The sequence below is a fragment of the Acinonyx jubatus genome, chromosome B4 (genome assembly GCF_027475565.1).
Source record: "Acinonyx jubatus isolate Ajub_Pintada_27869175 chromosome B4, VMU_Ajub_asm_v1.0, whole genome shotgun sequence".
Taxonomy (NCBI): domain Eukaryota; kingdom Metazoa; phylum Chordata; class Mammalia; order Carnivora; family Felidae; genus Acinonyx; species Acinonyx jubatus.
Genome location: NC_069387.1, coordinates 38,878,423 through 38,890,506, shown reverse-complemented (window position 1 = coordinate 38,890,506; position 12,084 = coordinate 38,878,423). Strand labels below are relative to the sequence as shown.

Here is a 12,084-nt window from a genome sequence, read left to right as displayed (position 1 = left end):
AAAGATAGAACTGCTTTATGATCCACTAATTGCACTACTGTGTATTTACCCCCAAAATACAAAAACACTAATTCAAAGGGATACATGCACCCCTATGTTTATAGCAGCATCATTCACAACAGTCAAATTATGGAAGCTGAGTGGATAAAGAAGATGTGTATATATAAGCAATACAATATTATTCAGCTATAAAAAGGAATGAAATCTTGCCATTTGCAACAACATAGATGGAACTAGAAAGTAAAATGCTAAGTGAAATAAGTCAGTTAGAGAAAGACATATATCATATGATTTCACTCATATGTGGAATTTACGAAACAAAACCAATGAGCAAAGGGAAAGGAGAGAGAGAGAGAGAGAGAAACCAAGAAACAGGCTGTTAACTATAGAGAACATACTGAAGGTTACCAGAGAGGAGGTGGAGGGGATGGGTGAAATAGGGGATGGGGATTAAAGAGCACAATTATCATGATAAGCACTAAGTAATATATAGAATTGTTGAATCAATACATTGTATATTTGAAACTAATATACCACTGTATGTTAACTATACTGGAATTAAAATTAAAAATTCAAAAATTTTTGGGGTGTGTGAGGAGAAGGGAATGAGGAAAAGTTAAGGGATATTTAAATATTTGTGAGGGTCATGCTGTTTCTGGAACCAGTTCCTGACCCCACATTTTCACACTCTTATACCTTTCCCCTAGCTACCTGTACTCCTCCAGTTTGCAATCATTAATTCTTCTATCAAGCATTAATTTGTTGCCTACCATTATTATTGTCAGGTACCATGTCAGAGCCTGGGAATAAAATGGTGAGAATACATGGTCCCTGACCTTGGGGGAGCTTGCAGTCAGTGGAAGATAAAGAAACCATTCCTACATAGCAACCAGTGCAATAGTAGAGCTAAGTACAGAATACCAGCAGGACCTGTGAGAAGGGCACATCCTTTTGGAATGGAGGAAGTGGTCAGAGATTTGCTGTACCCTTAACACCACTTCAGAGAAGAAGGGACAGAGTCAGGATTTAGTACAGCAGTGCTCCATCTCTCTGCATAAAACATCTCTGTACACCCTTAAGCCTTTCATAGGAAAGCCCTCAGACCTTCCTGTTCCTTCCTGTCTCGGTGATGCCATATCTCTCTGCATTGCCTTGACACCTGTCCCTTAATCTTTACTGCATCATTCTTGGTTTACATAACGTATAAACATAACTGCTTGGCTTCCACCCTGAAACCTTGGCCAAACAGCTTCCCAGTTTCCATTGGAGAATAGAACAGGGAAGTTTCTGAGGGTGGGAAACAGCTCCCTCGACAGGACAGAGTTTGTACTCACAGGCTTGAGATCACAGTGAATGATTTTCTCTACATAAAGCATTTGCAAACACTTCAAAACAGAGAGGGTGAAGCGCCGAACTATTGACAGACTGAAGCCTTGAAAGCTATTATTCTTCATCAGCTCATACAAGTTGATTCTGGAAAAGAGAGAGAGTGATGTGTATGTATCAGTGCAAAAGGTATAATACTTACTTTGAACCCGCAAACCATCCCATATCACTTGATTTCCCTCTGGTAGTAGGCAAGTCTCAGACCAGGAAGCAAGACTTTTGTGTCATATAACCTCAATTTTCCCTTTGATTCATGGTGGATCCAATGTGAAGCCCAACTGTGCTGGCCTCTCTGATGTCCCCTTGTTTCTTATGTGGCAAGGTCATTAAACCACTTTGTTACACATGTGGGTGTTAAAAGGTTGGACCAAACTTCTGAAATATTCATAGCTTCTTAGGCCCTTGGAAGGGATCTAGAAAGTCCAACACCCAACAAAGTGGCCACTCCTGCCCCAAATTGACAAGGCTATCTAAAGACATCAGGTTCCTGACAAGTAAGGGAAAAAGAGAGTGGGCAGATGGGGGCTGAGGCAAAATGGAGAAGCCCGACCCTATCTAAAGTAAGCCTGGCTGCTTGGTCCCATCTGACAGGGTTTACTCTTGCTAGATTACCCTAAAGTTTTTAGGCAGGTAGAAGCCTGCACTACTGTATGGAAGTCTGCTCTATTATATGAAATATGCTGACTTACAAATGTTGGAAACAAATGCAAGGCATTTTAACAAGAAAAGCGTATCCACGGGCTGCTAGTTTGTGACTGTGCAAACCTCAGTGATTTGGGGAGAGGTGGGAAAGAAAGGGCATGATCCAGAAACAACTCTGCATCAACTTCTTCCTAGTTTCCAATCTTCCATTCCTAAGCCTTCTCTAACACTGGCAGTATTTAGGAAGCTGTTCATTCTTGAGGGGTACAGAGAAGATGTGAAGCTCCAGCCTCATCCTGACTGGCTGTGTGACCCTGGGAAACTCCCAGCCTCTTTGGTCTTTGGATTCTCCCTCTGCACACCTGCCCCTCCCGACCTCTCAGGGCTCTTTTAAGAACAATGGCATCTAACTGTGCACTGTGCCTTTCTAGGCAGCCTGGCTTGTCCATTTTGATGCATGGAAGATAACTCATCTCTGCCTACTGGAAAGCAGAGCACATTCTGCACTCATCAGAGATGGTGAGAAGGGTGTCATCCTTCCTTCTGACTCAAATTTAGCTGGTTCCCAGAATTTCACTGACAGCAATGGTGTCCTGGGAGCCCCAGGCTACCAGCTCAGTGAATCCCATAACACTGGGCCTCTGAGAGCCTACCCCAATTATCCCCCTTTGCTAAATGCACTCTGGGTTTCTGATTTTGTTCAGATTGTGAAATACGGTCTTCTCAGAGAGAAAAGTAATCAAACTAGCATGCCCTTCCAATTAGCACACCCTTCCAGTTCCAATATTCAGCAAGGTGATGCCAGTCTATTTCAGTCAGGTTCTGTTCCCTGCCCCAAAATATCTGCTCGTATCCTTATTTTCTGAAAATCATAGTTCTTTCCCTATGCTGAGAAGCTAGCTGCCTGTCCCCTTGGTTTCCAACCACTGCACCACAGAATTATAAAGCCAGTGAGTGGAGACATGGACAAGGACAGTCCCTTTCAACATATCTAAGTTTCAGTCTTGAGGGCAGAGACCTTGTATTGGTTATGTCACCCAGTTTGTCACCCAGAGCTTGTGCAGCACAGCCAGGGTATGCTGGCAGTTGACAGGCATGACTGAGGGATAGGGTGAGATGGGTAGCTTTAGGTCCAGCTCTTTGCTCCTTGGCTTTCTAGATAACTGAGTGGCCATTGTGTCCACTCTAGTCATTAAGTATTCACACCCAGAAAAATCTAGTGTTCTGACCTCAAAGTTTTTCTTCTGTCAATTTAAGCAACTTTTCAAAAGAAAATGAATTAAAGAGGAAAAGCAGCTAACCCCAAGAGTTCAAAGGTGATGCAGAGATGATTGCGAAAATAGAAAAAGTCTTTCATGTGCACCACATTGTAGGTGTTGTCTTTGTCCTTCCTTCTGAGAGCCTCCAGGATCTTCAGCTCCACCAGTGCCTGGTGGTGAAATCTGAAGGGGTCAGGGAGTGGCAGGGAGGGCAGACAATGGGGACAGAGGACACAGTGTTATGTCATGCTGCAGCAGTAAGCCCCTTTCCCGAGCCTCTCCCCATCTCCCCAGCAAGACTGTCCAGAGGGGCAGAAAGCACTAAAAGCTCCACACTCTTGCCCCCTCTTTGCCCCATCGTAGAATCAGATAGGTAGAGAGAGAAAGAGGAAAAAGATGAGGAAGATCAGAAGAAAAGGCAGAGTCAGGAAGGGTTGGCATTATGAAGGGGCCAGAGTCATGCAGGCAACCCCCCCCCACCCCCGCCCACCATGGTCTATGCCATCTGCCAAGCCACACCTCTTCTTGTTCCTGATGATTTTCAAGGCCACCAACTCATTATTTTTGTGATCCAAGCACTTGGCCACCTGTCCAAAGGACCCTTTCCCGATCATCTCCAAAACCTCATAGCGGTAGGCAATGTGGTCATGCAGGACCTGCAGAAGCCAGGCCAGAGTGAGGAACAGAGCCATAAACTCTGGGACTTCCCTCACACTGGGGCCCCTGAGTCAGCTAAGGGCTGACTCCTAGAGGGAACTTTCTGAACTGCCAGGCATTGGTGCAACTCCCACCCTCCTCTCATTGCTGCTGCAGTGGTTAGGTTGTTGCCTAGATCCCAGGCTCCACATGTGGTGCCAGGAAAATCCCACAGGTTCTATCTGTCATACAGTGCAAAGAACATTGGATGGTCTTCAGAAAACTTGGGTTCTAGTCCCAGTCCTGCTACCACCTCTAGTTTTCCACATGTGTGGAAACCTATAAAGCAAGAGGATTAAACAAAGTGTCTCGAAGGTCGCTTCCAGTTTAGACATTTCCTGATTCTTGAATGCAGTTGAGCAGCAGCTTCAGTATGGAGGAAGTTCTCTTTCTTTCCCCTGATGTGTCGCCACCAATCAGAGAAGGCTTCATGTCTGCTCTGCCTCCTTCTGGTCAGATCTGGTTCTCCTCTTGACTCATCCAGATTTAATTCTAACTTGGAGTTAGCAGTACAGACCTAGACTCTTTCTCAACTAAGAGGAGGAGCATTTTCCAAGACCCAGAATCACCCATGTCCCTTCATGGGCTGCAAACTAGAGAACAGGTATTTATTCACAGCAACAGGAAACCTTCAATTAAAAAGACTTTATCTGTGTGTCTTCAGACAAGTCACTTACTCACTCTGAGCTGAGTGCCCTCATCTGTAACTGAAGGTTCTGGATAAGAACCTCTAAGGCTCACTCTGGAAAATAGTATGGAAGTTCTTCAAAAAATTAAAAATAGGACTACCCAATGACCCAGCAATTGCACTACTAGGTATTTATCCAAGGGATACAGGTGTGCTGTTTTGAAGGGGCACATGCACCCCAATGTTTATAGGCATGTTTGACAATAGGCATGTATGTATGGAAAAAGCCTAAATGTCCATCAACAGATGAATGGATAAAGAAGATGTGGTACACACACACACACACACACACACACACACACACACACACTGGAGTATTTCTTGGCAATCAAAAAAGAATGAAATCTTGCCATTTGCAACTACATGGATGGAACTAGAGGGTATTATGTTAAGTGAAATTAGTCAGGAAAGGACAAATATCATATGTCTTCACTCATATGAGGAATTTAAGATACAAAATAGATGAACATAAGGGAAGGGAAGCAAAAATAATATAAAAACAGAGAGGTGGACAAAACATAAGAGACTCTTAAATATAGAGAACAAACAGAGGGCTGTTGGAGGGGTTGTGGGAGGGGGAATGGCTAAATGGGTAAGGGGCATTAAGGAATCTACTCCTGAAATCATTGTTGCACTATATGCTAACTAACTTGGATGTAAATTTAAAAATTTATTTATTTATTTATTTATTTATTTATTTATTTATTTATTTATTTATTTATTTATAAAAAAGAACTTCTAAGGCTCTGAGAATCCCTGATTCCTAGTTTTACATTCATGAATTTGGGAGAGGTGAAAGACAAATGTTTGTGTACAAGTTCTCAGGATGTGGTTGTGATTCTGTGGTGGTGATTTGTTCATACAGCAGGAATCAAGATCATGAATATGAACAGGTACAACTTTACTAATATGTGGAAGTGGACTACTCCACCTATAAAGGTCTGTCATAAAAATGTACAGGGAAAGGGAAAGGGACAGGTTCTGCACATGCTGGTGTAAAGGTATTTGGTATATATTTTACACAGGCCACCAGTTTGGATATATCATAATTATTTGTCTACATGTCAACTTTGACAATGATTGTCATCACTTGAGGCCAAGGATCAAGTTGTACTCATTTTTATTGTTCCCTTCATATTTCCAGAGTCTAGCAGATGCCCCAGCATGGTAGTTTCTCTCTCAATAAATAGGTATTAAATTAACACTTGCTCACAGAATAGAAATGAGAATGCAGTGGGCTGCTTGTTTCGGAATTTGGTTCAGTGAATTGTCTATTTGTATGTGCAGAATGTAATGAAGATGGAGATTTTGAGTGTACAGTGAGCATATGTTATCCCCCTTCCTGCCTCCACCAGTAACATAGCTGCCTAAGATTTAAGACTGAGGAACTGAGTTTCAGTGAATTAACTTAAAGGTAGTGCTGGCATTGCTGGGGAATTTCCCAGAGATTCTATGCCCGGGTAGGAGGGTGGGCAGGGAAGGGGTTGAGGATATCTAGATGAATTGGAGGTAAGGATTACATTGGTGATTCTTGACCAAGGATCCATTATTAACCTATCCCTCTTTGAAACTTTGTGTATGTTCAGGGTGCCTCTTCTGGGATGAGGACTGATAGCTTTTGTCAGACTCCTAAAGGGATCCTTTGCCTAAAAATGTTGAGAACCAGGGCACTAGATAGAGGATGTGTGCTAGAAACTCTAAATCCATCCTTTTCAGAGTGTGGCCCAAGAACCAGCAGCATGGACATCACCTGGCAGATTTTGAGAAAGGCAAAATCTCAGGTCCCATCCCACACCTGCTGGATAAGAGCCCACATTTTTAACAAGATCCCTAGGTAATTTGTGTACATAGTAAAGTTTGAGAAACACAGCTCTAAATACTCTTAAGAAGTATGTCTCTTCTATGAAGCCTCACAGACCAATCTTGTCTCCTTTAAATGTAAATGAGTTGTGAGAAAATGACCAGAGAAGGAAATTCCCAGCAGCCCAAAAACCTAATGGACTAAGTATCACACACATCTGGACATCTTTGGAAGTGGACATTTCTTTCCAAAGCAAAAGAGACACTTTTCACCGCCCAGATTTCACCTTCAGGCTGGTAAGAGGCACTGTCCTGAGGAATTCTCAGATACAATCAGAAAGGAGGAGAGATTCATCTTTGCTAGGATCCATCTTTGGAAAACTGAAGAAAATTGAGCATTAGGGACCAGGGGCTACAGTGACAAGAACTTTTTTTTTTTTTGGTTGAGAGTAAATGGCAATTAAAATAAAATTGAAAGAGGTCCATGTGTGGACTTGTATGGAAGACCCAAAAAAGAGAATGCTGGGAAGAATGCATCTTATTCCATGGAGTCTGGCCTTTCCAATGGGTCCAGGTTTGTGCACAAGAAGAGCTTGTGGGAATTTGCCAAGGATGCAAATCTGTTACCCCAAATACTCTTGGAGAAATCAGTATTGTTAGCAGAGTAGTTGTTATATTAATTGCATGTTTTCCCATTTTTAAACATGGCATGTTCCCATTTCCCATTTTTAAACATGGCATTTCTTTGGTTTAGAACCTACTAGAATCCTTCAGGATGCCTAGTCCAAGGTATATTGGCACCAAATGCTATAAAATACCCCACACTTTTTTCCTTTCCAGATTACCTCTTGTCCCCAAGCCCTAGGCCCCTGGAGATACCATGATCTACTCCCCTGTCACCTTCATATAGGAGCCATGTTCATCATCAAAACTCGTTTTGCTGAACTCAGGAGTCACGTGGAGCTTCTTTGCTTCCAGCCCCAGGAACCACAGCTCCGTGTAGCCCAGGATCTCACTTTGTTCATAAGAAGACAGCTGGTTCTTAAAAAACTTTAGGGCCTCTGTGTGAAAGACACTATCATTGTCAGTTGAGGCAACAAGGGGATTTTCCCAGAGGGCTGATGATGGCACCCCTTCCAGCTCATGAGCCAGTCACTCTTTTCCTCAACTAGATGGCTTACTAAGGATCATGTGTCTTTAATCTCACAGGATAAAAATGTGAAGGATAAATGCTAAGGTGTCATATTCATTTCAACAAATCAGGAGGGAAACACAAGGGAAGGGAAAGGGAGAATTTAGACCTCAAAAAGCTATGAGTTGCAGCAGCATGGTAAAAATTCCAGACATAAACCTAGTGTCAGTAATAGTATGTAGTTATGGCAGCAGTTTCCAAGTTAATATGGTTTGGGGCTACACAAATGGTTTATCCTGGGAGGGTTTGCAAACTATAATGACTTCAAGGACCAGACAGGTAGTTTAAATGCAACTTTAAAGGGGCCCAGGAGATATTCCCACTCAAATCTGCAGCTAAGCCAATGAGTACCTCCAACTACAAGGAAGGAATGTGTGTTCACTCTTCTCTAACCCTCACTGATTGCCAAACCCCATCAGGTGTTTGGTGTTTGGTCTGAGGGCAGGTGGGGTAGGAGAGGGAACTGCTGGAAGGAAACAAGACATGAGAGAGAAAACCTGTGTGAAGAGCAGTCATGTGAAAGCTGAAAATGGCATATTCTTAGCTCAGAAGACAGAACCATGACCTAAGAGCACTAGGAGCAGATATCAGCTCTGTAAAGGCAGAACTAACTCAGAACAGAAGTGATGTGGTCATGGATGGTTCCTGAGATTGTTTAAGAAGAAGGACAATAATTTCAAAGCTGCAAGTAAAGAGCTCTAAGCATTGGATAGTGTCGGCATAGTGGATATTGGTTCTCCTCCTTTGAATTCTAATAGAGGATGAATCTCTGAACCTTGTGAGAAGTCAGGCTCCTGGCCAAAAACTGATGTGTGATTTTTCTGGCCCAACACCTGGAAGCTTAGCCCTCCCCACCCAGTTCATCTTGTGACACTTTGGCCATCTAGAACCAGCCCCCACTATACTCTGCTACCACTCCAGAGACATACCTGCTGCTGTCAGAGGCACCTTGTGCTTTCTTGGTGGTTTCTCCTCTGGCTTGGGATCTTGGGTTTTAATGCTTGAATGGAAAGGCATTTCTGAAGTCTTGAGCTCAGAAGCTGACATCTGATTGTGAGTCTTATTCTCCTGTCCAGACAAAGAGACTTGAAATAAAGGACTGCTTAGACTTCTCCGGGGTGTCACAAACCATTTATCAGACCAAGGACACCCACATCCAGCCAGACTCTTCTCCTTCCTTCCCATGGAGAAAATGGTAATTATGAGACATTAGGTTTTCTCAATCTTCCTCTCAAAGGAATCAATCTCATGATTCTCTGTGAGGCCCATGCACATTACCATGTGTAGTTGACTACCCCAGTGACATCTTACTGCAGGAAGAAATGGAATAGTTTTTTTGTTGTTGCTTTTTTTTTTTTTTTTTTTTTTTTTTTTTTTTTTTACTGCTGCTCTGGAGAAGGCCAGTTCCTAACTAGATAAAGTGACTTGACCAAGGGCACAAACACGTGAACTTATGTGTCTATAATACCTCTTTAACTTGGCACTTTCTCACATCTCATTTGTCCCTTACATAAAAAAAGGGGACACTGGAGGAAAACAATTATTCTGTATTCTTCTACCATTTGTACATCAGACATTTCATTCTTCCTTTCCACAAAGAATCCTCATGACAATCTTATAGAGAGCCCATTTTGATTAAAGAAGGTCAGTGATTTATTCGATAAGGTTTGCATTCATTGTAAGGGGTGAGAACAGGACTAGAGCCCAAATATTCAGGTGCCATTGTGCTTTCCCCACCATCCTAGGCCTTCATAAACTTGGTTGTAGACTGAAGTCACATCTTTAACCTGCCTGCTCAGGGCCAGGTCCATTGCCCTGTACTTACCTGATACAGCAAGGGTGGCTTTAGCAAGATTTTGTTGCTGATGTGTGGGAGGTTAACCATGTTCTTCTTCCCCTTGGTATCCACAAAAGGGAGTGAAGTAATGCTGGTGTTTGTATTCTATATAAGAAGGAAGTGGATAAGGTACAGACACCTCAGGCAAGAAATCTATGTCTTCAGGGAGTCATTTCTCCCAGGTTTCCCACCAGAGCAAGAATGAGCCTAAACCAAATACAGGCCTAAATCTATTTTCAAAGCTCTTGTGGAGAAAATAGAGTGGAAAAGCATATGGGCTGTGGGTTTGAATCCCTTCTCCATCACGTACAGCTGTAGACCTTGAATGGGTGACACAACTCTTCCTTTAAGTTTTAGTTATCTCTTCACTACCATGGGGACAAAAATGGGATCTACCTTATAAGGGTTTTGTGAGATAAATGAGGCAACTCATGTAGAGTATTCCATAAGTGTTAGCCATTATTATCATCATTTCAATATCTTACCACCATAATATGGGGCAGTTCTTCCTGCTATATAATTTACATCTTCCTTGGTATAACATAAGCTCCCACCTCCTCTGCATTATTGATTTGACCTCACTTGGACCCCTGCTCCCATGCATTGACTGACTGATTTATTGATTATGAGAGGTAGTCTATCTATCTATCTATCTATCTAGTGAATAGCAACATTTAAAACTGTGTGGAGATGAGGCAATGGTGATGTGGATAGAGCATATGCATCATATTATGCTGAGGTGACCAAAAATGCCTCTGAAAAGCTACCCTGTAGCTGGGAAGCTATCCTACCTATCCTCATCCTTCCCTAGAGAAAACACACTATCACTTCCTACCTTAGGCAAGAGTCGAGTCATTCTGAGGTTCTTGATCTTGGGAGGTGGCTTCTGGACTTGAACCAAAGGCTTACACTCAACCTAGATCAAGTACAACAGTATTGGAATAGTGCTTAGCATGCTATTACCTCAAGCTGTTGAGACATATGTTTTGCTTCATTATCACAATCAAGATACACTTGAAGCCAGCTCTCCTGACCCCAAAGCTAGGAAGAGCTAAGAGAGGCTCAAGAAGTACTGAATGAATGTACGAATGAATGCATATAGAAACAAGTGTTCTTTCTCACAGTGCTTATCCTGGATTGAATTTTACTATGGTTTTCATACTTTTTTTAAAAATCCATAGAAGCCTTTCTTCAAATAAAATCTTAATTAGGCACCCTGGACAGGGGAAGAAGTCAAAGCTGAGCTGTTCTTTCTACAGAGAAGGAAATGCCCAAAGTCTTGCCAAGGGACTCTTTATGCCCTCAGAGTGGCTCTGAAGGTACCCTAGTGGAACCCACTAGAATACAGAAGACCAGCCTGAACACCAGTGATTGATCAGAAGAGACTTCACATCTAGAAAGGGGTCTGGAGGAAAAAGACCAAAACAGCAGAGCTGTGTCCCCCAAAGGGTGGCAAGCACACAAGGAAAGTGTGTGACATAATTGTATATAATACAAGATAACAGTTATCTAATGGTTATGCATTTATTTTAGTATCCACGTAAAAACTATAGCACATTAAACCTGTAATTTTGTAGTTGTTACTATGTAAAATGATATTAAACTTTAAGGCAAAGACAAAAACAAAAACAAAGTGTGAGTGTTATGGAGATATGGCAAAAACCATGAAGGTGGCACTGAAATGACTAAAGTTTGGCAAAAACAGGCTACAGTTTGAATCTAGGTTCTGCTCTTTGAAGCAGAACTCATGGGTTCCCTCCTTCCAGCCGTCTCTTAGGGAACTGAATGACACTTACCCAAAGCTGAGACAAGCTGGTGCCAGATCCACTTCTATAAAATTTGGTATACTGGCCACATTGAAATAGGAACTGGGTATAGTACTTTAATATCATCCAGCATAGCTAAGCACTCTACAGAGCTATAATGAAGGGAACCATTTAGAATAGTACATCTTGACCTCCTAGAATAGGGACATGCTCTGAGGGAGAATGGGCTGCATAGAGCATGTCTCATAGCCTTACACCAAACTAATTTGATTCGTTAACATATACTAATGCAGGATTTGATTGTCTATTGAAAAGGCAATGATGCTATCTGAGAAAATACTGCAGTCACAAATCTCAGAGTCCCAACTTCTCATCAAATAAGTTTGTGGGACTAAAACTTATAACAATCACCAACAATGACAAGCTAGCATTGAGAACAAGTTGGGGAGACTGGACAGAAAAAAATATATTAACAAAACACAACTAAATACCAAACAAAGGGCATGAAGATTGAGTGTCAACAAAGAAGGAAGAGATCACTGTAAATAAAGTCTTCCCAGGTGGATGTGAGGAGGCTTTGTGGAAAGGGTGTCACTTGGCCTGGGCTTTAACTGGGAGGAAGGGTAGAGAGCATGTTCATTAGGTGAGACAATATCTGGGAATGCTCTGAGGGTTTCCACTGCTCATGCTGGGTAAGCTGGAGCAGAGGGTACACTGGATTGTGGAAGGCACTGAATGCTAAGGTAAGATATGTGATCTTTATCTAATGGGCAATAGTGAATCACTGACAGTTTGTAAGGCTGGGAGTTACATATGCA

The 12,084-nt window shown here is 42.3% G+C and overlaps 1 protein-coding gene across 5 annotated transcripts in view; it reads right to left on the bottom strand.

Moving 5' to 3' along the window:
- DYRK4 (dual specificity tyrosine phosphorylation regulated kinase 4) overlaps positions 1-12,084 on the bottom strand; it is a 52,008-nt gene that overhangs the window by 18,018 nt on the left and 21,906 nt on the right. For 3 of the 5 annotated variants that reach the window (XM_027074083.2, XM_027074087.2, XM_027074084.2), the window contains exons 4-10: positions 10,336-10,416; positions 9,489-9,605; positions 8,593-8,731; positions 7,372-7,532; positions 3,807-3,943; positions 3,330-3,470; positions 1,335-1,473 (exon numbers count right to left, since the gene is read on the bottom strand). In XM_027074083.2, coding sequence (XP_026929884.1) covers positions 1,335-1,473; positions 3,330-3,470; positions 3,807-3,943; positions 7,372-7,532; positions 8,593-8,731; positions 9,489-9,605; positions 10,336-10,416 — 915 coding nt within the window. The remainder of the gene's footprint in view (positions 1-1,334; positions 1,474-3,329; positions 3,471-3,806; positions 3,944-7,371; positions 7,533-8,592; positions 8,732-9,488; positions 9,606-10,335; positions 10,417-12,084) is intronic. The other 2 variants (XM_027074085.2, XM_027074086.2) reach the window with 2 other exon arrangements.